The following is a 27,740-nucleotide window of genomic DNA, read 5'->3' on the forward strand; positions in this document are numbered from 1 at the left end:
AAGAGCATACGTGAATGGTATTGGATTTTTAAGATAGCTAAATTTATCCCTACGATCGTGAAGGGTTCAAAATGATCTTGGGCATGCGATGCACTTGAGAAGGAGGTGTACTAGGCGCTGCCATAAGAGCAAGATAATCCCTCTGGGGCCGGTGATTAAGATACTCTCAAGGTATAGGCATCAAAGTTCCTTGTTTGTCTCCAATCAAACTCAACCTCACTTTATCTAACCCGTTTACACCTGGTCACACTTGATCCAATCCCATCTAACCTAATCCAACTTAAATCTGGCTACTTATCATACTCAGTCTTACTCGATCATACCTGATCATGGCTATTTAAATCAATTATACTCAACCTTATCTAAACCTAGCCATCTGATCCAGTCTGGCTTCACCTCATATAACCGTTCTAACCCGGTCATACCTCATGTACACCTAGAAAGCCTATAATCTACACTTGCATCTGAATTGAATCCAACATGAATCCAACGTAGGCTTAGACTAGACCACACTAACATCACCCGTGATATCCTCACACCCCTCTCCATTAGCATAGATGCATTTTATGACCCTCTTTGTACCTATTTTGCTAAAACACCCTTTTTTATGGACTCCATCATCCCTTCTCTTGGATCACTCGTCTCTTTGTACGACAAATGGCACTCAAGTAAGCTTCCACTTTATTTTTATGATAATTCCCAATAACCAACTCAATTCCTCACCATCTCCCCTAAAGCCATATATCGACCCAAAACTATTCTCCCGGATGACCGCCTTTGCACCAATCCCAACCCCAAGTAAGGACAATGGTGAGATATCCTTTAACAAATTCTCTTTTTGCTGTGCAGCAGGCTAATTTCGCTCACGAATCAGTACATTTTTCTATAAGCATGCTATTTGCATTCCAAGGACATCATATGGTCTATGGAGGATGCTCTTTTAAGATGCAGAGGCATGGTTACATGCTCATAAACCCAGCCTATTGTAACTCCCATGCTATCTTGATGTTGATAAGCATATCTATGAGTCTGAATTCACAAATCCTCAGCATTCTATACATTACCTGAACTTAAGATTTATATAGCAAGTTTTGATAATGCGTCCACTATGTCTCTAGCTTGTTTTGTAAGTTTGTAAGATGATGTCTTAATAAGTGGCCGAGGCTGACAGTTGCCTATGTGGTTAAGCATATGTAACTTAATTTTAAACAACCTTAATTTTATTTTATTTTTCAAGCTAATCACTTTCTATTTTGTCTCCAGACATTAAATAATCTCTCTTTTACCAAGATTTGAATCCAATATTAATCTCAATCAATTAATTTTACTGTTTTTTAATCACAAGAAAATTAGTTTAGATTGTTATATGGATTATTATATGGATCATATAATTTTATGAGAATTTAGCCTCATTCTGATATTGTTCGCCACTATCCCTGACTTTTAACACTAATTTTTTTCTAATACATGTTCCTCTTTGCCATAAAAAACCTATTATAAACTTGGCTACAACTTTGAGTCCTATCCCAAATTTAAATTGACATCCAATTCCTTTTTGAGAACTAAATTAGCTTCCAAATCAATTAAATTTTTGATCTTAATCCAACTTCAGTCCTAATCATGATCCTCTTCATAATCTCCCTGGAATTTTTGGTATGAGACATCTATCCAGTTATAAATATTATGGGGCTGTTTCATTACAAGGTCTGGAAAAACAAGATTTTAAGCAACATGGTTTTATTTGGTTTTGCCAATCATATGTTAGGTATGATGCTAAACCAAGTTTTAGATAAAATCAGTTTCTCATAAAGCCCAATCATTGGCATCATGAGAAACCCAGGGACCCATAATTTTCTCAAGATATGTTGTTATGATCTGAAATCCCACCTTTAATGCTTTCCTCCATCTTTTCTCCTCTTCCTGTCATTCCCTAATTATTTTTATGAAGAAAATCATGACACCCAAACTCTTAGACAATAAAAAGGGGAAGTAAAAGAAAAACCTTTCTTCATCCTTCATAGTGTTTTGATATTCTAAAGTTATAGATTAGTCATTTCCAGAAGAATTTGATGAAGAAATCAGTTATATCTTTTGCAGGAAGGTTCATCTGTGGGTGATACATGCTGGCCGTCTCAGAGGAGCTTCCAGAGGAATACCAGGTATTTCACACCTATGTGTCTATGTTGCAGTGTTGCCATGTTCTGTTGCTTTCTTGCTATTTAGTTGAAGCACAAGTACTTCAGCAGCTACAACTGCAATATGTGCCTCCCAGCCATGCTTGGATGATCATATGCCTGCTTCTTACAGCATGTATCATGTATAAAAATGAACCATTTATTGGATGGGATCTAAAGTTGTCCAACAACTTTGTGAGTTTGTGGAACCAGTTCCAAGTTACTTAGGTCTGACACCAAACAAGACTGGATGATGCATACAATCTTATATAGCTTTAATCAAAAACAATGTAATGGTTTTGAAGACAGTTCAATTTCTTAATGCCAGAAGCACAGCACAGCAATCTAAGTATTGCCTCAGTATTTAATAGTATCACTCTTTAGAAGCAGTCTGAAAGTTGGAAGTGTGCATACATCTGAGTTCCTCTATTACTGATTTCTTTTTTCCGGTCTTATTAGTTCTTTGGGGTTTGTTACATTGAAACCATTTCTCTTCATTTACACATTTTTCATTTTAATAATCTGAACTAATTGAATAACACATCTATTGTCCTTAATAAAGAGAAAAATATGATGTGGATTGAAGAGAAGAATCTAAGATCAAGATCCAATTGGAGTGGATGTTCCAAGTTCTTTTTATGTCAGTTATTCAGCTAAGCAAAAGAGGAGTTTAGCAAGACCCTCGTAACATCATCAAGAACCAACAGCAATCATGTGTATGCAAAAAGGTGATGAGACTAAGGTGGGCTAACAGCCTAAGCTATATTGGTTGACATCCCTCTCCAACTGGGAGAGGTCCAAGGTTCGAGCCCTCATAGAGGTCTGACCATCATATTTTTAGAGAGATACAGACTCAAGTGCGCTACATGAAGAGTGAAAAGTATACTTATTAATGTCGCATTATAAGGAAACTAATTAGCCAGCTGGTCTGTTAGCAGATACCTGATTCTCCATGTATGCTTAATTTTCTAACAATCCACTTTATCCAGTTACAGCCTTGATATATGATGGAAGATCGGACTTGTCTGGACAAGTCTGGTGAAGATTAATTATAGTTATCATTCTTTGTCCTGATTATTTATGAATCCTCTGTGTCAGTCATCTTATTTATCACAAGCTTTTCCAAATCCTTTTCAGCCTCCATCTATGTTAGTTCAGGTCTTTTCCTCCACTTCTTAATCTTTTCTTTTTTTTTTTTATGTGCCCATACCATCTCATCAGTTTGATCTTTAGTTGATGCAGCTTCTATAATTTCTCTATTATACCCATCCCTCAATAATATCATTGATTTTACCATAATTGACCGCAACATTATTGTTTAAGTTTGTTTTATTGGTATAGGGAAAATTATAAACTTCTGCAACAACTACAACATAGCAACTCATCAATCTGGCAGCTTATCTGGATAACATAATTAAGCGGCAACTGCATATCATACCTTTAAAGCATGTCAAGGAGTAATTTTTCCAGACACTGGGCATATGAAGCATTCTACTGTTAACTAAGCTATTGCAAGTAGTTGAGTAGTAGCGCTAGTAGCTTTTCTGGAACCACATCAAGGGGAATGAACTTGAAAAACTGGAGAAATTTCATGTACAACAATCAAACTAAACTTGCAGAATAGTGAAACCTAATATAGAAAGTCGCATTGCTTTTCTAAGGCACAGAGCTAAATATTAACACAACAAACAGAGCTGGCTGGTATTGTGTTCTACTAGTTGCATGATAAAAATCAGATCCATTTAAGTCTTCAATGTATGGTAACAGCTCAAGTAAATGAATGACAACAGAGGAAATTTATGATAATAAAACTCCAAGCCAGACTGCAAGTCCTTTGTTGAGTCCATCAACTGCCTCCAACATCTATAGAAACAAATTTGATTTGACAAAGCTTTCAGCTAAGAAATAATGAAACATATGGTTCTACATGTGAAATAAAAATCATGATATCAATAAGATGCTGCTCATAAAGAGTGAATTCCCTTTGAAAATTTAAAACAAGCAGAGAAAAAGCATATACCATTTTAATTGTGAAGAATCAAAGCAATGTTCAACATTGCATCCTTATCCCCCCTCAGATTGAATCTCTCCAACTGCGTGTCCTTGTCCTGCTAATTAAGCACCAAGCTTCATAAAAATCATGGAGTAACGTTCACACTCAAGGATCTCTCAGTCATCGAGATGTTTCAAGGCACAAAGCCCGTCACTATTTTTTCTTTTTCTGTTTCTTTTTTTTTTTTAATTAAATACACACAGACAACAATTTCAAGAGACCTACACATCCTTTCTAATTTCTTAAGCAAAGACAAGAAACCCCAGGGATGAGAAGCCAAACAAATATCATGAGTCTCAGAAGCTCCTTCATTCCCCAACTATAGCTTTTTCATATTATCACACTAAAAATTATAACATAACAAGGATCGTGTACACCTGGTACTATATGCCTGGAGAAATTTGGCAGTGTTAACCTTCCAAAAGATGGTTATCCAGCAGAAGTTTAGCTAGCAAGATTATGCAAGCTGGCAAGAATTATACAAAGAAAATAATGTATTCGACCTACATGTCACAAAACTCCTATCCATTAAGTAACACATTAATAATGAATATAAACACGGAAAGTTTTAGCAAAATAATGTTAATTTGCACTTCTCAACTCACCGAGAGCCTTAATAGCCAGCAGAAACTGTATATTCTGATGAAGAAGAAAGTATGATGCTACCATAAGGTCTCGAGTTAATATCTGACATGCAAAGAACTGATGAAAGAGAAGCGTTCTGATGGCATCAAATGGGATTCAATAAATAATGAGCATCTTTTTGATTTGGACTAATGAAAGTTTTTCTTGATGACAAAGACGCTCTTTAGAGTTTAAACATGCCTTATGGGGCCAAACATCAATTAATTTTCTTGTCAAATAGAGATAGATTACAGAAAGTATATGAATTAGTGATCAGCATCTTCAACTTACAGTTTGTGTCTTATAGATGATTATAGTTTCATACATTAGACCTTGCCTTCCTCCCCATCTTGACTCATTTCAAGTCTTGAAAAACCTTGGAGGTTTGCTCACAAAGGTAGGTCTCTCTGCCCACCTGCTGACCCTTCGTGTTTCATGATAAACCCCTCTTTTGTCCATCAATCATGGATATGAAGTTAGAATTAATTTAGAAGAATGTCAGGATAAAAGCTGGTTGTAACAGTCTCACAAAATTTTGTGGATAATATTAATAACTTGGTTCTCATAGCTGACACCATGGATCGAGTAAGATATGCTGTTTAATTGGAGACTAGGATTGGCAACCACTTTATTTAATCTGAGCTGTTTATGCAATTTGCCAAATGTTTGTGTTGCAATTGGTCACAAAAGATGTTTCCTTGTTTTTGTTCATTTAAACTTCTGCTGTGTTTGTTGTATAACTTCTTGCCTTTACCCACATATAAGATACTTTTTTCTTCAACTAATTAAGCAAAAAAAAAAAAGATCTTGCTATTATTGTTTACAAAATTATATCATTATGATGCAAAAATGCATGAACTTAAGAATATAGTCCTTAAGCTTGGGCACAAATTATAAGGTAAGAAGATTGCAGCATCAGTCAAAATAGTGGTTCAACTTAGATGTATACAAAATGCCAGCAAATTTCTGGAGCACATAATACACAAAAATATAGAATTTTATGGTCTCATACCCATTAAGAAAATACCTTTAAGATCTCAAGTTGAATTCCTAGGCCCTTAGCCATATTTAAAGATTTAAATGTCCAAAATTAGTTAAAAGTTGAAATATACTTGAGGTAAGATTTTATTATAAAATCAATGAGATCTTAACTATAAATAGAATCCTGTAGGTGAATGCATGTACAAAAGAAAAGAGTTATTAGGATTTAATATGTTGGAGATTCCAGAAGTCCTCAAAAGGCAATTGATGAATGCATGCTCTCTGATTCAACAGTCAACAGTATGCAATTTAACTATAGACAGAACACATCAAATGAGGAATCTAGAAGACAAAATGCATCAAATATCAATATTGAATTATAGAAAAGCATATATTTTTGTTTCTTAAGTTCACCAACTAGTTATATCAAGCACAACTTACAGATCATCTAGATGGTTTCTCTTCTTGTTTTTTTGTTTGTATGGTTGGTGGTGGGTAGTTGTTTAGAAAGGAAAAACAAGGAAGACTGATAGTTATTTGAACAATGAATGAGATGTGACCCCTAAAGTAACAGAGGCAATAATGGTCAAAAAAATCTCCTTTCCCACAGGTCATACTTGTGGTAAAGAACGTAGCAAAGATTATAGATTAGATATTACCTTTAAGGCCAGACTTAAATCCACAAGCGGTCAAGTGGTTTGCTAGTTTCTCCCCTAACTGCTGCTGCCAATCCTGTGTAACCTTGACTTCAGGTACAACGCAAACGTATGCTGTTTCTGTCTCAAGACTAACGGTGGCAGAAGACACTTGAGGCTGCCGTGCATCCATGTCCAAATATATTTCGCATAACCAGTACAGAAGCAAATTACATCATAGGCAATCAATTAAAATTGTATGGAAATATAATAAGAGTCAACAAATTCATCCACAAGGCAAAAATATTTGTCTACTAAGTCATGGCATCTTGCAATGAACTTATGTAAACAAATTGAACAAGGGAATATAAAATCTATAAAGGGCCGCCCATGCACTAGGCCGCTGCCGGGGTATGGGAAGGGTAGGATATATGCAGTCTTACTCCCACCTGCCGAATGTAGTATATTTCCATGTTTTGAATACATGGAGCAATCTTAATGTTGCACCAAGGCTCACCCCCTGGAATATAGATCTATCAGAAAGCATTTGATGGGACCATAGAGGTTGTTATATAAACGAACACCTTATGGTGCACCCGCCAGATTGCTCGACCCAACATGGCATTGGCGTGGCAGGGGCAAAATCTGACATGGCACGACCAATTCCCATAAATCGCACCAATCTCCTCGTCCTGCCACGTCAGACAGGGAGCTGGCGGCGCTCCATTGCAGTATTTGGAAAGAAATCCTAAATGTTACCCTTAGGAATACTAAGTTCTCACATAAAAGCTTGTTAACCAGTGCTGCCACATCCACATAGTAATGGAAAAGATGCATAGCCTCTTACGTTAGAGAAGACGAAGACTATCATCATGGCGAAACAACTATCTCGAAAATATCTAAAAATCAAAAATTTCCCATTTCACTCATTTGATTCCACTTATAAATAAAGTAGTTTTCTCGAAATTTCACTATAGTCGAATTCTTACCTGACTTTCTAAGATTCGTTTCACGCTCGCAGCGCATCCACCGCAAGACATTCCCTGCAACAAATGTCAACTTAAAACCTAAAAATCGCATTTTCCCCCAAAAAAAATGAGAGCGAAACCAAGAATTTGTCAGAGAAAATAAACAGGAGGAGATGTCAAATTACTCCGACATGGAGAACGATCACGTCAGACCCCAAAACCGGAACCTCTTCGGACTCCCCCGCGATGGACTTCACCGCCGCCTCACCACCGCCCGATCCGCAGTCGCCGCCGCCCCCGCCGCCGCCGCCGCCCCCGCCGCCGCCGCCGCCGAGGGGCCCGCCGCCGCCGCCGCCAGCACCGGAAAAGGCCGCGGAGTTCGATATGGAGGCGAATCTACTCGATACCGGAGCCGTGGGAGAGCTCCGGAGTATATTCCCTCCGAAGAAGATGGGGACGAGATCGAGGGATCTCCGAGAGTCGAGACTCCCAACGCATCGGGCTTTCGAGGAGGAGCAGCAGGAGGAGGAGGGGAATTGTGGGAAGGGAAGACGGAGGTGGCGATAAACGAGGGAGGGTTTGAGGGGTTTGGAGGAGGCGAGGAGGGGTATTCTGGGAAGAGACGCGGACTCCATCGGAGAGAGCTCTTTATCTCTTCTCTCTCCGTTTCTTTGCTCAGATGTCGGTTTTGACGGTCATGAAAGCGGGAGCCAGGAGCTTGGAAGTGGTAGGTGGCGTTGGAAATTATCCATGTGACCAAAATAGCCCTGCAAAATAATAATTTTGCAAAATGACCCAAAAATTTGTTGCATGGAATTTTTAAGAACTTACTTAGCTTAAAATTCCGGGGTCTGAATAGAATTCTTTATTATGTTTCAGACTAAGTTCATAATTTTAGTATCTATTTCCGGAATTTCAAACCTCCTCTAAGATGATAACCAAGTCCTTGGTTTAATCCTTTCTTTGCCTGGATTTGTTTCCATCATTTCAATATTTATCTGTTCTTTTGGGCTCCTTCTCATCATTTTCTCCCCTCCAAGAAAACGAGCCTTATGAACGTCTGCAGGTTAATGATTGATCACTCATATATTAGGCTGAGTCATAAATGGTCTGTTCAAATTATCAAATAAATAGCCCACACATATTGTTATACAAACAAAAACCAGCAATCTCTTGATGGCAAAAGACAAATACCAAAGCATTTGTTCGTTGGATACCTAAGTTCCACAAGAGACATACGCCAACCTAATATCTGATCATCATTAGATTTATTTCCAGGTATAAGACTAATTTTAGATGTCTGATTTGAATAGGTGATTAGATCATTAGTATGGATAGAGCACAATATATGTGCTTTCCATGTAGTTTGCATGAAACGATGCATGCACAAAGTGATATGGAGCCACCAAGGTTTTACGTAAATGTGTTCGCTGAGAAGCCTTAATTTGGAGTACAGAAAATCAAAATTTTTTCAGAATTTTTTTTATAGTTCTGTTGTATATGGAGAGGTAGATATGTTTTGATAAATCTAGAACTCTATGCATGGGTTACTCAAAAATATGTACATGCAAATATGAAAAGTATGTTCAAGATGTTGAGCTAATACAAGCAAACTGAATGACTTTACATGAAAATAAACAAACAAATTTATTTCTTGCTATTTATAATTTCACTTTGTTTATTTCTCTAGTGGCGGGAAGAATTGAACTTGCCATGAATAATGTGCTCAAATACAAGTTGTTCAGGCTAGTTTAGTGATCTGCTAGCTCTATGAAAGCTTTCTTCAATATTCTTTGCTGGTGAATCGCAATGTTAATTTCTGCACCTAAAGCACACTAACTCTAAGTCTGCTGGTGGATCTTTGAAACAAACTGCCATGTCATTCCATAAGGTTTTTTTGTTACAATGTAATTCCTTTTGTAAATAAATTTTTTGAAATATATATTTTTTAAAAAATTTTAGTTGGTTGAACTGAATTGAGATTGCGAAGAATGTTACATCTTGTATTAGACCCTGTTGTAGTTGTTTCTTTCTCATACGCATTGATTGCTGTTGGAGCCAACTGAGAATGTCCAGACCATTTAAAGCCAGCTATCTGACAATCACACCTCTCGCTAGCTTGCTGGTCTCAATTGGAATATTTCTAACACTAGGAAAACCAGAATTTCAACCTCATTTTTTTCCTCTTACCTTGCATTTGCTACCCTGTTTGAATCTTCACCTGTAGAAGATGCAGGCTTCAAATTGCCATATCTTGCAGATGAAGTTTTCACATCCGAACTTGTTCCCAGATGCCATTCTTTGTTGTTCTCATGAATTTTACTGATTTTAACGATAGTATGAGTGGAATATTATCCTGAAATCTTGGAGCACTTCTTCTTTTTTAGAGAAGAGGCTTGTGGTTGACTTCTTTGAATTACAAATGAGCTACACGATTTCAAGTTGTGTGTATTGGTTACCAGCTGCCATATCTCTGAATCAGGCTTCTTTCTGAAGCTTGTGCAATCAGCAAAATCAGCTCTCTTTGCTCCTTTGATTCTTAGCTTCCTTTTAAAGTTAGTCGTGTTAATGCATCAAGGCTTACATTTTGTGGGGTTTCTAAGCCAAGTCTTGTTCCTATTCTTCTGCTCCTCTTGATCGTGAGAATTATGATTTGCATACTTCTCATCCTCAAATCCTTTTGCTTCATTGGGATGGCGTCGGGATTGGCTTTCTGCTGCTCAACATTAAGGCCATGCGCTTCTGCCCAAACAAAATGTTCCATGAAACTTTTAGGCCCCAGGATTTGATGCCGTCTTCGGATTTCAGTGTATTTGTACTAGCGAGATATCTGTGGCCAAGCACATTTGTCATGTTAGTGTCTGTTAGTGCCATGAATCATGCAGAAGGGAATGCCTTGAGAAGTAAATGCTGGATTAGCCAATATAATGGTATAATGGGTCGGTGAAAGGCATCGGGGTTTACCACTGAGGTGGTAGCCTAGTAGGAGCATTTTGAAAGGACGTATTGCTCTGCTGGTAGTCTCGATGGTGCCAGGTGTGACGTACTCATACATGATATTCGTACCGAAGCCCAGAGGGGTAACCGAGCCGGACCCACGGATGGGGAGAGTATGAGTAAAACCGGCCGGGGTGCCCAACACACGGTCATTTCTGCCCGCATCGAACATTCTTCTAACGGGATGGAGGCCCAGTGGAGGCTGCTACGCAGGGTGGGCTTGTCCCTTCCTCCCTCTCCTTTCCTTTTTTTTCTCAGCACAAAAAAAAAAAAAAAAAAAAAGCATCGGCGTTTTATGAAGCAATTCCGGTCACAATCACAACGCTTGTAACATTTCACTTCCGTGCAATTATTTTATTTCAACGTGTTTGTAGGACAATCAAGCCTTTACACCCACTGTACATAAACAGCATATCCAACCCCGACGTCCGAATTATTCCAACGAAAACCGGGGTGAGAACAAGTTGTTAAAGGGTGCAAGAGGTGAATGGCTTGGGAAGTAAATGTGGGTGTATCAAAGGATCTTTCCTGTACCGTACAACATGAATCAGTTCCGTCGGGGATATCGAACACGGGAAGAAGAAGATAACAAAAGCCGATCATCATGGATCGGGAATCTCCTCATCAACGGCTGAGGGGGCCGTTGCAAGGACTCTCTCTGTCGTCTCTACTGTTGGAGGAGAACCACCTCGCGGACGACACCGCACTCGCAGTTGACGCTCACCCTCACCGCCTCCCTCTTCCGCCACTCCGCCATGCCCCTCTCCGACGACGCCCCGCCATCCTTCATCCGGACCTGAAAATTACCAAAATGCCCTTCAGCACTTATACCCTTAATTAGAGCTAAAATAACCAAAATTATGGCGGCAAGAAAGACCCAAGGTCGGTAGTTTATTGTAATTTTACACAATAATTTCTTCAAAAATCAAGAAAATGTATTTCGTTTCAGATGATCTGCTACATATCAAACCATCCATCCGATGGAGATCGGACGGTCATGAATTCTTGATTGGATCACTAAGGATAAAAAAGAATGAAGGATAAATAAAAGAAGAGGGAAAAGGAATTACCCTCCTATTGCTGGACGCGGGGCAGGTTATCGCCGTATCCGCCGCTGGGGGGGTGCCCGCGCTGGAATTGGACCGGTCGCTGCGACGGTCCGACAGCGCGGGCACCAACAACGACGGCGGCGACATCGGAGGGACAGGATCCGAGCGCAGGTGCACGAAGGGAGGGGCGGCGGTCGGTGGAGGGGAGCGGAATGCCTCTGCGGGCGATTCAACAAGGGGAGGGAAAGCAGGGGAGACGGTGCGGTCTAGCGGGGCGGAGGGGAAGGAGTGGGAGCGGAGGAAGGCAGAGGGCGATGGCGGCGAGGGCGCGAGCGAGAGGCCGGCGCGGCGGGAGGAGGAGGGGAGGGGGGACGACTCGGAGCGGAGGAGGGCGGGGCGGGTGGGAGAGGGGGAGGGAGAGGGTACGGAGGCGGAGGCGGGCTCGAAGACGAGGAGCTTCTTTCGGGAGCGGGAGGGGGGGTGGAGGCAGCGGCGCTTCCTATTGCCGCAGCAGGGGCACGGCTCGGAGAAGCCGACGGTGGCGGAGGAGGACTCGAGCCGCACCTCCGAGATGTACGCCGTCACCTCGGCAGCTTCCGGCGGGTTCTTGGAAGCCGCTTCCATCTCTGGTCTCTCTCCCACTTTTGGTAGATAGGGCGTTCGATTTCTTGTTCAAATTGTGGGGAGGGTGGGAACGGAGTCTCTTATATGGGGAGGAGACGGCGGTCGAGATTGTCCGCCTAAGGCATCGGGCGGCTGAAATTGCTCTGCAGGTAAATTAAGATTTCAATCAAGAAAACTGTTAACAAATCAACAACCTGCTCCAACAAGTTTAGGTAGGTCTGATAGTTCTCTGCCATTACCAGAAAACGTTTTTGCTTCAGGAATTTAAAAAAGAATGCAGCTCTTTATAGAGTTTATTAAACACCAGACCAAGTACAAGAACTAATGAAACACCCCTGGCAATCAAATAATGTAGCCCCTAGTCAAGTTCTAGCGTTGGAAAAATTGTAACGATACATATAATTTAAACCACAAGGCTTTTACTATACAAACAAGACAGAGAGGAAAAGTCTCCATCAATTAGGAGATCAGTCGGTAGCCCACCGCAAAATCCAAAAGAATGACACTTCTCCAGACTCATGCATATGAAATCCTCAAACTGCACTTGTATTAACGTCTGTAAGTTCTCCTTGGCCAATACTTACTTTTGCCTGTATACTCTGCAGGTATTTTCTCTAGCATGAACATCCTCCTGATTGCTGTTCCGTCTGCGAGGCAGTGACGGTGGGCTTCAAGTTGACGTCAACCATGTCTTCCTGTTTGGACGAAGAAAGAGTCTCCATCCCTGGTAAGGCTGCAGCAATCTTGCGGAAGAGAGGCTGCAATTGTCCATTTTTATTTCAACATTAGTAACCAGGAAGTGATGTTGGAAAAGAACATAGTCAAGCAGATACGATTCACCTTGATGTTGAATCCTGCTTTCGCACTGGTCTCTATGAACATGACCCCAAATTCACGGGCCTTGGCTTCTCCTTCTTCAATAGAAACTTGCCTGTTATCAGGGGCAGAAAACATGGTTGTTTGCAACTGTAATGGAATTATAGCTGAAGAAGATGCAGGTAAAATCACATAGTGTAGGCTAAGGTGAATCAGCTAGAAAAAGGATTTCCTAAAAAAATTAATAATCTGATCGCTGCTTGGCTTTGCATTTCAAGAAATTAAGTCCATATGCGGCAGCAGACAGTTGGACATGTCAGTGAAGTCAATAAATTGAATCTGCACGCAATTTTATTTAAAGAACCACATGCCAATCAGTACATGACGCTACATAATTTTTTCTTTGCTGTAACTTTTATAAAAATAAATTTCAAGTAGAAAATATATATTAAAATTAATAGTGGAACCCTAGCAGACTTGCCAACCCAACACAAAGTTAGCAGGTTTGGGTTGGACATAATCCGGCTTGGATCACAAGCAGGTTGAGACAGCTGACCATTTATTAAATGTTTTGGTTTGTGCCTAAGTGCGTACAGCCAGGTGAAATATCTGATTTCAGACACAACCTGATCTGACTTGTTTATCACTTGTCTAATAAACATGTTAGGTTCAGGATCAGGTTTACCGACCATTTAACAGAATTCCTGCATCCTAGGCAGATAAAAACCTGATCCAACCCAACCAACTGCTAATCCTGACCAAAATGTACAAGGAAGTTAACAATTAATAGTATATACTTTGTTTATAAACCTATTCAATATCAAATCATCAATGGTTTGGTGCTTTTTTTATTTTGTTCCTGATTTGTATACAGCTCTGTCATGCAAACTGAGAAGACTAGAGTGGAGTATACTGTTGACTGCAAGAAATTCAATCACATATTACTGGCACAAGGATACACTTCACCAAAGAAAAAGAACAAAGAAAAAGATAAAGGATAAAGTAATGAAACGAATCGAGAAGTCAACATTTTTGCTACCATGTTCCAACTCATATGGAGCTATTTCCACGACATTCGTCTCCTGATACCCGCATAACAAGTGTACGAGTCCATACAATCAATGGCATTCTTTCAAGAGAACATCTTATCAAAGATATGAGTTAAAGAGAAGGAAAACGGCCATTTAATCAGCTATGCAAGCACCTTCACATGTTAGATGGCCACCAGAAAATTTATATAGAGGTATCTACCACTAAAAAACTGAATGCACATCTTCTCTAGTGCTTGTTAAACTAGTGGACTCAGTCAAAAACATGAATCAATCAAAATAAAACAATTTTTGATGAGCCAGGTTATCGCAATTCCATGGTTGTTTTTAAAGCTAGCAACTTCACACATCAACACAAACAATTAAAGAACTTCAAAAAAAAACAATTTTTGATGAGCCAGGTTATCGCAATTCCATGGTTGCTTTTAAAGCTAGCAACTTCACACATCAACACAAACGACGAAGCAGACTCAAAGAAACTTAGACAACAAATAGTTGAGAGGTTTCAGGGTTATCACCTTTTGTCAACAAGATCCGTCTTGTTTCCTACCAGGACAATAATAACATCACTTCCCCGTTCTGTTCGTACTTCCTCAATCCACTTTGAAGTGTTTAAAAATGATTGCCGATCTGCACAAAAAAACATATAACTGTATATCCAGATTGACATCTTACTTGTTATGTGGATCAGCCCATTTCTGTGAGTACTTGATAAATATTGTGTTTTGAAATAATTAGAAGCAGATGAATATTCTCTATTAGTGTTCCTGGATATGGAAATTGTTTTATCCAGTACCTTCTAGGGTGTGTGTTTGCCTAACCATTCCTTGTAAATCTACCTGGCTTTTGATTTTAACTTATTCACAAAATGTAATGTAAAAGATAGAAAACAATCTGCAGTCATGGAGGGAGTAATCCCAATCTTCTAGCAATGATGTGGAGGAAAAATTTTGAAGATGTGATTTAGAAACCATAAAATTCTAGAAACTTTTATGAAGTTCTGGTTGCAAAAAAATTGTAGGACTTAAGTGGCAGTCCAGATTGGTAATATCATACTAGTCACCTTCACAATTTACATCCAGCACATCCTGGTCCTCACAGTACTCTTGACAAAGCCATCTCTTTTATAGTGAAATTAAGATACCTTTTGTTTCTGTGCATGCATGTAAATTTAATCGATTGGCAGGTAACGTAAAAAATGAACTGTGATATCTAAAAGGGAGACACGTTTTCAGAATGACATTATTAGTCATGGTGTCTTATTTATATACATCATGGAGACAGATGAAAAGTATGATAACTGTTCTATTTTAATTACTGATATCAGAACACATAATATCCTTTTCTTCAGATAAACCCAGTCAAGGATTTTACTAAGATTTCCTTGGATAGGGAACAGCAGGTACTGCAATTGACAAAGGGATTGGTTTGAATGCTAATGCGTCATTTAGCCGTCCAAGGACATGAAAATGTTGTTTCTTGATTATTTAATTTCTAAATATGTACGAAGGCCTGAGCAATTGTAACATAAATAATTGCTAGTACCTTAAACCATGACCATGCAAATTTCTGCACGCACTCTCGCTAGACTTATATTCTCAGAAAATAGAAAAATATCAAAATGTCCCTTATTGAAAACAAACTGAAGCATAGGAAGCCAATGAGAGCAACATAACCACAAAAGTGATGATGATGATGGTAAAAATTAGATAGATAGCTAGATAGATGATAAATCATGCAGCAGCATCTGAAATGTGAGATGACTGTTGCAAGAAAAAATACAAGTATCACTTACTGGCTACATCATAAACGAGTACTGCAACAGAAGAATCTCTGATGTAACTTGGAATAAGACTCCTAAATCTCTCCTGTCCAGCAGTATCCCTGCAGATTAGATGACAATAAAATGATGTTATATAGACTACTGAGTTCACTCCTCCTATTTGTCTTCTAATCACTTTGAAATGGAGAAGCTTAAATAGACATTTCTATATATAGATAAAAGTGAGAATAGTTGCTCAAAAAAGAAAGCAAGGATATTACATATCTAAGAACATAATCTATTAGAAACTAGAATTTGTTCTCTCATATACATGAGAAGAGATTGCAACTCCTGCCAGAGGAACAGTCAGTTTCCTTCTATGCAGGTTAAAAATTGGGATGCTAAAAATAGTGAAATGGGTAGCATGTTCTTCACAACCAGAGTGATCAATGATAATTACGCATACATACATACACACATACATAGTATGTGTGTATGTATGTATGTAATTGTCTCTCCCCGCAAAAGAATTGGACACCAGAATATGCGATAACAGCAAAATATAGTATTTTTGCATCATTATATAAACTGAAACTTTTATTTGCATCTAGACATTTAATGCAATAACAGAGAAATTACATGTCCATAAACATATGGTCACTAGCAGTCCCATAAGCCCAGTCCCCACGAACCTAACTTAAGGAATCAACATTTTTATGTGGAACAATAACATCAAGAAAATCTGAAGATATGCAAAATCGCTTGATCTACATCCTTACCATCATTTGTTCTTTACATGCTACATCCTAAGTTAATGCAAGTTTTCGCAAAGTCTTAATAACAATTTCCACCCAATTTTTCTTAGCTACAACCCTCCTATATTCTTATCCTGCAGCATAAATCCAAACTCTCCTTGTATTCTTCATTGTACATAATAATAACAGAAGAAGAGGAGGAGGAAGAAGAAACTGAACTGGTTCTGCATCACATTATCCTTCAACAAACCATATATACATCTCAATGCTCTCTCTTTGTAAAACTCACCCTATATTGCTAATCTCTTCTCATGTCGGTTATGTTCTAAACCTTGTAGCATTCCCAACCAACCTTATTGGTAAATTTAATATCTTATGTTTTGTCATTTCATGTTTTGATCATGCTATGCTCCAAAAGCGATATTCACGTCACTCACCGTACCCATATTTAGTCAATGTCAATATTTCTGTTTCTATTTAATTGTAATTGATAAAAAAAATAATCACTTGGCTGGATGTCTTGGCCACTTTTTCATTATCATTTATATTGATATATCATTGCATCAGAAATACTCTATTAGCTCAACTAGTTTTAGAAAGCTAACCCAACAAAAATATTCTTGAAATCTAGCATCCAACCTCGTGGTCTTTCATTAATAAAAGCAAATCACTAGCAAATAACATACAACATGGGTCTTTCTCCAAGAAAAGAGTTGGTAAGATTTTTCGAACATAACAGCAAAATTAATGACCAAGGAGCCGCATATTTACATATTATCAGTAATAATGATGCAGCAATATAGAGACAAAAGAGTACAGAAGAGCAGATAAACAGAAGAATAAACAAAAGGAGCTAGGAGATGCTTGTTAAAAAATTTTAAAATGCAATGGAATAGCAAACTGCTCATATAAAGGACCTGACCATTACAGCACTCCCCACTTGCTAGCAAGGAATCCAAAAGGAACCTTTTGAATTTAGAAAACAAATTCTATTAGCTTACAAAAATTAGATCCTCATGAGGCCCCATATTGAAAGTTGACTAAATAACTACAGCAGAAATATGTCCAACAACTCTAGGACCTCCCAACTCAACCTATAACAAGCAAAGAACTTCTTAACACTATTTCTAGTCGCTGCAGCATTCTGAATATGAAGGGCTACAACAACAGGAAATAAAAGAACAGCGGCCTGGCAAGGAGGCTGATAATGATAATTGAACAAGGAGTCTTCCACAAATCCAAAACTAAGGATTTCCACTTGGAAACCTTCTTCGACCAGCACATGGGGAATGCTTGCCGAGCTAGTACCACTTGTTTTCTGGAAAAGGAAAATATTGCCCACAAAATTATAAAGTAATATTTTTTATTTTGATAAATCATTATAGTAGAGAAGGAATAAAAGGGCAAGGCCAGCGCCACCATTCGAAATACTGGGTCACATCATATAGAAAATGCCATTACAAAGCAAAGCCTTCATTTTTTTCTGACTAATATGATCATGTTCCTATCAAAATCTACTTTTGCACTTTCTTGCACTGCATTTATGTTTTGTGCAAGACCAGTGCAGTTCACATTTTTCATGCATGAAACACCGTTATCCACCTTATCTCCCTCCCCCCACCCCCCCCCCACCCCCCCGGGGGGCGCCCGCCCAAAAAAAAAAAAAAAAAACCAATTACATTTTATGCATGTTTCCCTTAAACTGTAAGAATGTAATCCAAGTTAAGTTAAATTTGATTTCGCCATCAGAAAGCAAGAGAAACAGACACCTTACCAAAGCTGCAAGCGAACTGTGCGATCTTCAAGGTACATTGTCTTTGACAGAAAATCAATCCCAATTGTAGCCTGCAAAGTTTTTGCGGAGTGTGAAAGTAAGAAACCATAGTTACTGGTATAGATATTTATGCACCAATTAATACGATGAATTGACACTTATAACTAATTCCCACAATGCACTAAAATGAGGCGATGACATAAATGTTGAGTCCTCGAAAAGTATATTAGAAACATTCAAACATTCCTTGGGAAAGACTCCAAGGTTAACAAAAAGAAGAACAGTCCAAAAATTGCAAGCTCTTGATACAAAATCGCTACTTCTCTTAGATCAGGGTTTTGGGAGAAAGAAAAAACAAATCTCATCTCTTTCCAAGAATCAATGCTAGATAACATATATCATAGATGCTTAGAAGAAGTAAAAGATAATTTTTGTTATGGGAACTAGAACTCTAGACAGAAGTCAGAAAACTGAACTTATAATGACATCAAATTAATTATAAATTACTGCAAAAATTGAAAGACACATTTGCATCTAGTCTAACTGGTTAAGAATTTTCCTCAACAAGAATATTTCTTTTTCAGTAATATAATTCTGCTATCATATATCAACAAAAATGCAAACCAGAAAACCTCTGTCCCAACATTTCAGCAAAAAATTCCTCAAACAGGGTAGCAGACATAACCAAAACAAGAAGTCTTTCAGAAATAATCTATCTAACCTTCCATCAAAACTCCTCTGACATTATCCAATAATAAAAAAGTGGAAAACAAAAAAAAAAAAAGATTCTGACACTTGAGCAAGGAAAACAAGTAAAGACTGCAATTACTCATGATAGAATTCTAGCGGGCTTAAGGCAACAAACATGGAGCCATTATAAGTCGCTGGTCATGTGTATCCCAATTCATTAATGCTGCTACTACTTTCTCTTCTTTTCCTTTAAAGAATAAGCCACTACTCACTAAACGTAACATAGCTCCTAGCCTCCTACTGAAATTTTCAGTAAGAAAAAGTGCAACAAGTGTCCTAGTACTGCTATGAAAGTAGTAAATAACCTCAACAATGGTTTATGTGTATTGTCATAGGAAAGAGATTTCTTTTTCAGATTGTTTGTGTAAAAGTAATGAAGTTTAATTATATGCTAATTTCCTCATTTGATTCCATGATCATTTGCTTGAAAATTTAGGGTTGACAATTCACTTTTCGATTATGGACCTTCAAACTTCACGATTTACCCTTCTATTTTCAAAAGCAGGTTCCAAAATCAATTATTCTGTGCATGCGGATATAAACCCAATGAACATTGCATTGTTCTGATGGTAAAGCGATGCATCTTGCTGATCTACATTCAAGTTGCTACCAGAATATAGATATATGTTGTTAGACCAAAAGAGCAATTACATTTTCTAACGATTGTTTTTAACATATCAAAGAGAGACCATGAAAGAGGGAATTAATGCTCCATTAATTCAGATCTATCCACTCTAATGGAGTAAAAAATCAGAAGAGCTTGGCCCTAAGGTTCAGTTATCAAGGACTCAAATAATATATATATCCCCAAAGAAGAAAAGACAAGGAGGACTTCGCCTTTTATGAGAAGCTAAGTAAGAAAAGGGATCGCAAAGATCGTCTGTAGAACCTATAAAAAAGAGATAGTTGTGGCGCGAAGTGCTCTTGTGCACCTACGTCACTCGGCTCTTGCGCAACGCCGCCCTATTATGTTATGGAAGAGGTTAGCTTATTGCTGGGCAGGTTATTCAGAGCCAGCAATTGGCTGTCGGATTTTGTCCCATCCATAGCGCTTCAGAAGTCACTGTAGCATGGCTGAATGTAGAGTAGTCCGTGACGGAACAGCAAATCTGTAAGATCTAGAAGCACAACAGTGATGCCTAGTTGAGCCAGTAAAGTCATTAGGTGTTAGCATAGACCTGGGTTCATTCCCTCCTGCACCCCAATTTTCAAGAAGCTTAAGCATTGGGGATGATTCTGGAACCTCAAATGTTCATGATCATGTATAAATGATATGACCCCCCATGCTCGCTGTATAAATGATCTGGTGATTGCATACTACCAACAAGATCATTTGCCAAAGGACTGATTCCACATGACAGGCAATCCTCAAGTGGACACCATAATTCAAAAATGAGTAGAAATTAGGCAAAATCTATGCAACATGATAGCTTTCACTTGATCAAACTTTTATAAGAGGTATGTGAGGCCCAGCCTCATTGGGCCAGCCTGTTGGCCTAGCCCAGCATCCCAACACAACCCGAAGACCCGTCCGAACCAGAACCAAGGCAAAACCTTGGCTGAGCATGGCGGAGGAGGACGAGTCCTCCTCCTCCTCGGACTCTGTCGGAGACTATGAAACCCTAGTCTCTGCTTTAAACATGGTCCCCCCATCCTTCCCATCCTCCCCCATCGAAGAACCAGCTTCAATAGGAAAGTAGTCACCGGATATATTAGATTTTTTTCTCCTCAATCGTCGATCGCCATCGCGCCACTGCCATTTTTCGCCGAACTGCCAGGTAAGAACCCAACAATCTTTGGATAATTTTTCTCTCCCTCCTCTGTGACCTTTGGAAGCTTAGTGTCGACTGGTGATAGCTGGATGTTTGACCGAAAAGGGGCAAAGCCCCTGTTTCTCGTATTTTTGCAAAAACTGCTTTATTTCCTCTTGTTTCTTGCTGGTTCTGCCACCGATTCTTATCGTTGAGGCCTCCCTTTGTTCCTCTGCAGCGACCTATAGCCTTGGCTAGATTTTCGGCCGCCGGGATACCTCGATTCTGTGATTTAAGGGATTGAAACTCCTGTTTTTGATGGTTTAGGCACCACCAGTCGCCGTCGGCCGCCTGTTGGCCGGTCGTGGGTGCTTGACTCCGGGCACCTTTTGCAACCACCTTCCCTTCCTTCCTTGGTTAGAGAGAGGAGAGTGTTCTTCTCTCTTACCAATCTCTCTCTACAAAATTTCTCTCTCTATCTAGACTTTCTCTCTCTAGAATTGATTAGATTCCATAAGTATGACTCTTAGTGATTTCTAGATCAACCTACATGAAGTTTTCGTCTCAGCCTCCATCCTGGTCCTCGTCAAACACTGTTAGAAATCACCCTAATCTTTTTTTTTTGCTTAAAGCGGGTGCTTCATATAGTACGTGTACGAATACACCCAATAAAGTCAAAATACAACAACTCGCAGAGTGTCAGTGGCAGCTCCCCCTCCCCTGACCAAAGGTTATACCCAGAGTGGTGGGCCGCGTAGGCAGCCACCCAGTCGGCCGCCCCATTGGCTTCTCTAAATACATGCTTGGCCTGGATGGCCCACCCATCTCTCATCATCATCCCTATGTCGCAGATCAAGGGGTGGTCTGTGCTCTCACCCCTCGACCCCCTCTGAATCCATCCGATAGCCGTGGCCGAGTCGCCTTCCAAAATGATCGAACTGGCCTGCAGCACCACCCGCGCATGTCGAAAACCCGCCCAAGCAGCTCGCAGCTCTACCCCGGAACCGACGTGTCAAACAGCTAGCAGCCACTTGCTGCCACCATTCTGGAGTGCGGGCCCCGTATGACAAAACCTGCACCGCCCCGCATACCGCCATCCAGCACCGACCCGTCGAAGTTGACCTTGAGGAAGCTCGGGGGTGGAAGCTCCCGGGTGAAAAACACCGTCTGAGGAGCTACCGGAGCAAAGAGGGAACCCTAGGTGTCCCGAATTGTCAAAGGTCTATCTAAAGAAGGGGTGGGCCTGATCTCTGGGGCCTGTGCTCGAGCAAACTCCACAACAAACCTCGGTGACACCCTCCGCTCGCCGAGAGTACGAGCATTTCTTGCCAGCCAGATCTGATGTGCTGTGCAAGTCGCTCTAATAGTCTCCTGACAAGTCCGCAAACTGGCCAACCATTGCCATATCACCTGAAGGAACTGTGGCCTCACACTCCGAGCCCCCTGCGAAATCCCTGTCCGCTGTCATGTCAACCTCGCCCATGTACACTGGAAAAGCACATGATCCACCAACTCCTCAGCTCCACATGTCCCACACTCTGCGGGGATCCTCCAGCCACGCCTGGTCAGCACTGCTCTCGTCGGAAAGCGGTCCCAAAACACCTTCCATAAGAAGAGGGCTGCCCTCAGGTAATCACCCTAATCTTTGTTGAACCCGTTGTGCCCTAGTTCGAGCATGATTCAATGAAATTACCTTGATCGAACCAATCCAGATGTCGGGCACTTCTGCTTGGTTAGCCTTGTGAGGGTGTTGGCTTTTAGAATTTTGATTTTTAAAATGATTATGATGAAATTTTAATAAATTTTTTTGAATATTAGGCTTTGAAAAAGATTTTCGGAATTGATTAGATCTGTTAGTTGGATTGTGTGTGCAAGGTAAGTAATGATCTATCTTTTCTAGATTTTTTATTTATATAATATTATTTTTACATCAAAGAAATTGTTAATTGACTTATATGTGATTTATAAATTTTATGAGATGGTGTTTTGAATGAAAAATAAATATGTAATTCGAAGTAATATTTTCGGATTATTGTTATATTATTTACCGATCTTACATCGTATATGCATATTTTAAATTAGATTATGATATATATATATTATTTTGTAAGAAGAACTTTGATATGTATCAAATTTGAACTCTCAGCCTGACTATGTTCTCAATTCTGCCAATTGGAAGTTATTCATTGGCACTCTAATTATTATTGAGCTTATTGATTCTGTTTCTGACCCCACCACAGGGTATAAGTGCGGTATTCTGGCCCACTCTATAGGGTATAAGTACGGTATTCTGACCCACTCCGTAGGGTATAAATACGGTTCTATTTCTGGCCTAACCATAGGGTATAAGTATGGCCATAATCTAAGGCTGTTGAGTTGAATGTGATTTGTTTGGAATCGGATGTATGATTACGTATACGAATATTTAAAAAATATAGATTTTTAATGAATTTGTATTTTGAAACAAAATTGATTATGTCTTTATACTAATTTATCGTAATTTGTATTTATGTTTTATATTATTATATGAATTGTCTAGTTAGATATTCATTACTTACTAGGTTGTTTAGCTTATTACACGGTTTCTTACTATTTTTACAGATCCGAAGAATTAGCCCGATTCAAAGATTTATCATGGGAGAACAATTGCAGACAAAATTTTGACATCTTTATATAGATTAGATTTTGTTTTAAATTGACGCAAGATTTTGGAATATTATTGATTTGGTAAAACTTTTAGTTCTATTATTTAATTAGAAGTTGAACAATTATTATTTAAATTATTTCTGCTGCCTGATTATGATATTATGATAAGATGCCTTGGATGCTCATGAGGAGAGTTTTCTATGAGTATGCAACAGTTGCCGCAACCCCGGCTTGCAATCTCGGGTCGGAGGTGTGACAAGGTATAAGTTTAAATTTTATTCTGTCAATTGTTTCACAAAAGCCTGTTTCCTTTTCATATGAACAAAATATCATATCATGCATGTGTAGTCTCCAAATAAAAATGAAAAGCAAAGTCGTATGGGTTAGATGAAGAAGCTTATTCAGTAGCAACATCCATTCCACTTAAATAGACAGATATAGGATTGATTTTGGTGACATATAGTGCATAAGGCATTAATATGCACGCCCATATCTAATATTATTACGATCTATAGCTGCAGATACTTAAAACCCTCGACAGGAATGAATTCGGTCTCCAGTCGACAAACCCTTCATTGCGAAGAATAGCCATACAATTTTCATATAAATCCCATTAAACTATTGAATATGTTTTGGTAACATATCAACACCAAGGTACCTCGATCCAGTTGTACTTCCTATATATGATCAATGAAATTATACAAAATATACATGTCTAGGAAAATATAAGCTAAATAGGTCAAGACAGATCTGATGGAGCACAAGTTTACAGAACTGAGTTCTTTTATTCTCTTCTTCTAAAATATCGATCTGAACTCAGCAGTCGCTCGCCATCTCAACAAAAGAGACTTAGTACTGATCCAAAAGGCTCACTTCATAAATCTGAATTCCTTCTCCGAACCCAGACCCCAAATCAAATTTCTACCTACCCAAGATCTAGCAATCAAACCCCTTGCGCCCTCCAAATCAATATAATTTTTCCACCAAAATACGAACAGAACAAGCACAAATCGCATCAAAATTCAAAAACCCCAAGCCAAAAAAACTGGGAAAGAAAATCACGGAGGGATAGATCACCTGGTACGTGGTATCAAATTTGTCGTACATGAATCGGGTGATGATGCTGGTCTTCCCGACCGATTGATCCCCCAAGAAGACCAGCTTATACTTCGCCAAAGCCGATACGACCGCCATTAGGGTTTCTCCTCTCTCTCTCTCTCTCTCTCTCTTTCTCTCTCTCTAGATCTTTGGTGGCGAGAAAGAGGAGAAAGAACGGATCCACCGATCCAGAAGACGAGATCAAAAGTGTCGAAAGAGAATGAGATCCGTTGGAAGCCCTACTCTATGTATATCGCCAGGAGGCCACGGAAGCTAGACGGCGGACGGGCGCCCGCCAACCGCGGGACGAATTAGCTGTATTGTCTCAAACAGAAAACACCGAATTTCTTCCGCTGTAAGTCCCGCCTGCTGCGTGGGCGACGTCATCTTTGTTAACGTGGCGAGTTCTGATAGTGGGAGTTCAGTGCGTGGCGTGTGATCCGACTCGCGAACCGTTCCGGCCACCCCCATGGAGGCGATCAGGGGGTCAAACCGCCTTTTCGAAACAAAACGCGTCGGACAGCGTCGGGGCCGGCACGCGCTCACAGTCGGTTCGATGCATAAGAAAGGCCATCAGAACCGTCAAAGTGGGGACAGTTTCGAAGTCGGATTTCCAGCCGTCGGATCATATTGAGCCGAGTTGATATTTGGACCGGGGCCGACCATTGGGCCTTGGTTCATCCAACCCGTCCACATGAAATGCACGTGGTAGAGAGAAAGTATCCGGGTCTGATCCTGTCTTAATTTCGTTATAGTTACGCCCACTTTTTAATTGATCCACCTCTTTTGTTTCCCACCATCCAAGTGACTAAAAGAGGTGATTATAGACATGATGATCCGTCCAAATGGCACTAATGGGATATTTTTCATGGAAAAAGTTTCATTTTGCCCCTCTATAAACCAAACAAATATACCTTGATTTGTAATTCTATAAGAATTGATGAGGCCGGTCCGTTAATTGACTGCTACTTCATATTTTGTTCTTACATATTTATCCTTTTCATGTTTAATCATACACTAAGCCAATATTTTGCATAGATTTATGTCTGTTTTTGTATCTAGTTATATCTTTATTGTAGATGATTATGCTGAAGTGTGTACAATAACAAAACTAACCATAAAATGATCATGGGAATCAAAAGGTAGGAATGAATTTCAATAAAGATTAAACATAAAATGGCAAACAAACAAAGGATTGAGTATGGATTACCTCTTACCCGCGTCTAATATAGAGAGATTCACAAAGACTATACACAATACAGGCCAAGTGGTCTTTTATAATGAGCCAACATATTCAGGTTGTGCATTTATTTCTTAGTAAGGTAACTCCTATAGAGCATAGCCATTTGCATATATTGTGATCCAATATTAACATTCATACAAATGATTATAGGCTTTGAGGTAATATCAACTAAATTACTTTTAAAACCTTTGATTATCCATTTGTGTCAAAATTTTTAGATCTCTAATTACTACATGAACTAGGAGTAACCTTTCCTAAACACTCATATAATTTCTCAAATTCCCATAAAAGTGACATTTAAATCCAGCTCTTTTATACAATCACCAAAAGACTTTACTGACTAGGTAGGTTGGCACATTCAATTACTAAAATCTGGGTTGATTGGTGTAATATATAAATTTTATACAAGTTGAATATACCAAAAAATAAAACATACATGTTGATTTTATATGTTTTTTTGTTGAGATGATGGGAGGCTTAGACACCAAAAAAATTATTTAATTGAGATAAGTTACAGAGTCAAGATTGAAGCAAGAGTAGAAAACAAGGAGAACTGAGAAGTACTCATTTTCCTATAGGTTAATCATAAGAAGAATAGAGTAACAAAAAGATATTCTGTGTTGCAGTAAAATCTGCTAATAAGTAATGCTGATTGTTATCTTCTATATGCGCAGAGAAAGCTCTCTTTCATTGCAATTCCAATCTTCTGCCAAAGCCAAGTTGATTGTATACATTAAAAGACTTTTCTTGCACCTTCTTTATATGTGTTAACCTTGACTACCGAGCATCGAACTACAATGTCAATGATGTCCCATTGGCGGGACCAAGACGAGACGAAGATTTTGCTTGCTCCAAAAGGAACAACCATTTTTTTCTGGCTGACTTTCTTTGTCCAGGAGACTAGGAATTTTTCAATTCAATAGAACTTTCTCTCTAGAGAGATTGCACCCTCGCAAACTAGGGCTGAAAGATCCAAGACTAAGGACCTCGCTGACCCAATCGTTGATCCAGTAAAGTAAAGCCTTGATTTTGGTCTGACTTTTCGAAGAATTTGGGGCATTGTCGGTAACTATAAAGGGTCAAAAAGGAAGATTATTTAAACGTTGGAGTATGGACGAACTGACCTTACTTGTCCTACCTTAGCTGACCTCGACTCTAATAGATCTCTAGTCGAAGAAAGACTTTCTTTTTCGAGTACCGAGATCCATCGAAAAATCAATGGAGGAAAAATAATATGAGCATGGGCATATATTAACTATATAAAATAAAATTAAAAGAAAATGAAACCAAGAAATCTTTTTTTTTAGTTTCGCAAAACGATCAATGTAAACAAACAACTAAGTATAGTTTAAATTTACAACAATTTGATAATACAAGGAGCTATTATCCACAGCCAACAATTCAGACACACATATTTAGTGATCCTTCTTCAAGCATTGGTTTGCTTGCAACATTTATTCATGGATGTCTCACAATGGGTAAGACTTTCAATAGTAATGGCCAAAGATCAGTGAGATAGCATCCCATATATCATCATACGAGAGAGAGAGAGAGAGAGAGAGAGAGAGAGAGAGAGAGAGAGAGCAATGATCCTTCGTCGAGGATTGGGTTTCTTGCAACCTTTATTTTTGGATGCCACGTAATGGCTAAGACTTTCAACAGTAGGGGCCAAAGAGCAGTGAGATAGCATCACATATATCATCATACGTGTGTGTGTGAGAGAGAGAGGCGTTGGTGGTGGGTGTTGGCATTTAAGAGAGACTAGTGGCGATGAGAGGAGGAGCTATTACCGTTGAGGAAGAGGAAGGCTCTTAAAGGGGGCATTCACGTAGAGTTAATGGCGGCAGGTGGGCTCGAACCATTGACTCATCCATCTTCTTCCAGCTTTTAATATTGGGGAGCTTACCTCCGGCACTGGCCTCGTCGATCTCTGATGTACAATTCCAAATATGTCCTTTCCATGTAGTAAATTGTTGTTTAAGTTCCAAAAT

General features: G+C 39.2%; 3 protein-coding genes and 1 long non-coding RNA gene across 8 annotated transcripts; 1 reads left to right on the forward strand and 3 right to left on the reverse strand.

Annotated features, from left to right (window-relative positions):
* Window positions 1–3,739: 3,739 nt before the first annotated feature.
* LOC103701755 (copper-transporting ATPase PAA1, chloroplastic-like) lies at window positions 3,740–8,145 on the reverse strand. 5 transcript variants are annotated; one of them, XR_003384637.2, is made up of 6 exons: window positions 7,621–8,145; window positions 7,457–7,510; window positions 6,492–6,645; window positions 4,833–4,914; window positions 4,195–4,282; window positions 3,740–4,037 (listed from the first exon to the last, which is right to left on the reverse strand). XR_003384637.2 is itself a non-coding variant. In XM_008783916.4 (5 exons), exons 1-4 carry the CDS (start codon window positions 8,068–8,070, stop codon window positions 4,239–4,241), a joined length of 702 nt encoding a protein of 233 aa, XP_008782138.2. In that variant the 5' UTR covers window positions 8,071–8,144; the 3' UTR covers window positions 3,740–4,037; window positions 4,195–4,238. The 5 variants fall into 5 exon arrangements, 3 of the variants coding, with proteins under 3 accessions (XP_008782138.2, XP_008782139.2, XP_017696978.2); XR_003384636.2 differs by having other exon boundaries at window positions 4,833–4,929; XM_008783916.4 differs by lacking the exon at window positions 4,833–4,914 and having other exon boundaries at window positions 7,621–8,144.
* Window positions 8,146–10,724: 2,579 nt separating this feature from the next.
* On the reverse strand, window positions 10,725–12,137 carry LOC120111888 (proline-rich receptor-like protein kinase PERK9). Its single transcript, XM_039130030.1, has 2 exons — window positions 11,503–12,137; window positions 10,725–11,228 (listed from the first exon to the last, which is right to left on the reverse strand). The coding sequence occupies exons 1-2, from the start codon at window positions 12,103–12,105 to the stop codon at window positions 11,100–11,102; spliced, it is 732 nt and encodes a 243-aa protein (XP_038985958.1). The 5' UTR covers window positions 12,106–12,137; the 3' UTR covers window positions 10,725–11,099.
* Window positions 11,988–13,235, forward strand: LOC120111889. Its single transcript, XR_005513296.1, has 2 exons — window positions 11,988–12,254; window positions 12,711–13,235. It is a non-coding gene; the product is annotated as an uncharacterized LOC120111889 (long non-coding RNA).
* On the reverse strand, window positions 12,369–24,738 carry LOC103701756 (ras-related protein RABH1e). The gene is made up of 6 exons (XM_008783920.4): window positions 24,486–24,738; window positions 18,262–18,332; window positions 15,766–15,854; window positions 14,489–14,600; window positions 12,946–13,036; window positions 12,369–12,863 (listed from the first exon to the last, which is right to left on the reverse strand). Exons 1-6 carry the CDS (start codon window positions 24,600–24,602, stop codon window positions 12,720–12,722), a joined length of 624 nt encoding a protein of 207 aa, XP_008782142.2. The 5' UTR covers window positions 24,603–24,738; the 3' UTR covers window positions 12,369–12,719.
* Window positions 24,739–27,740: the final 3,002 nt, after the last annotated feature.

The sequence above is a fragment of the Phoenix dactylifera genome, chromosome 9, assembly GCF_009389715.1.
Source record: "Phoenix dactylifera cultivar Barhee BC4 chromosome 9, palm_55x_up_171113_PBpolish2nd_filt_p, whole genome shotgun sequence".
Taxonomy (NCBI): domain Eukaryota; kingdom Viridiplantae; phylum Streptophyta; class Magnoliopsida; order Arecales; family Arecaceae; genus Phoenix; species Phoenix dactylifera.

Bases quoted from the DNA above. Each gene is read 5' to 3' on its own strand.
- LOC120111888 (XM_039130030.1), bottom strand. From the start codon at position 12,105: ATGGAAGCGGCTTCCAAGAACCCGCCGGAAGCTGCCGAGGTGACGGCG. The intron at 11,229-11,502 runs GTAATTCCTTTT...GGTAATTTTCAG, and splicing joins CCGCGTCCAGCAATAGGAGG to GTCCGGATGAAGGATGGCGG.
- LOC103701756 (XM_008783920.4), bottom strand. From the start codon at position 24,602: ATGGCGGTCGTATCGGCTTTGGCGAAGTATAAGCTGGTCTTCTTGGGG. The intron at 18,333-24,485 runs GTGATCTATCCC...AAAACTTTGCAG, and splicing joins AATTTGATACCACGTACCAG to GCTACAATTGGGATTGATTT. The intron at 15,855-18,261 runs GTAAGGTGTCTG...TCTAATCTGCAG, and splicing joins ACAGTTCGCTTGCAGCTTTG to GGATACTGCTGGACAGGAGA.
- LOC103701755 (XM_008783916.4), bottom strand. From the start codon at position 8,070: ATGGAGTCCGCGTCTCTTCCCAGAATACCCCTCCTCGCCTCCTCCAAA. The intron at 7,511-7,620 runs GTAATTTGACAT...CATTTGTTGCAG, and splicing joins TGATCGTTCTCCATGTCGGA to GGAATGTCTTGCGGTGGATG. The intron at 6,646-7,456 runs GTAAGAATTCGA...GATGCACGGCAG, and splicing joins AACGAATCTTAGAAAGTCAG to CCTCAAGTGTCTTCTGCCAC.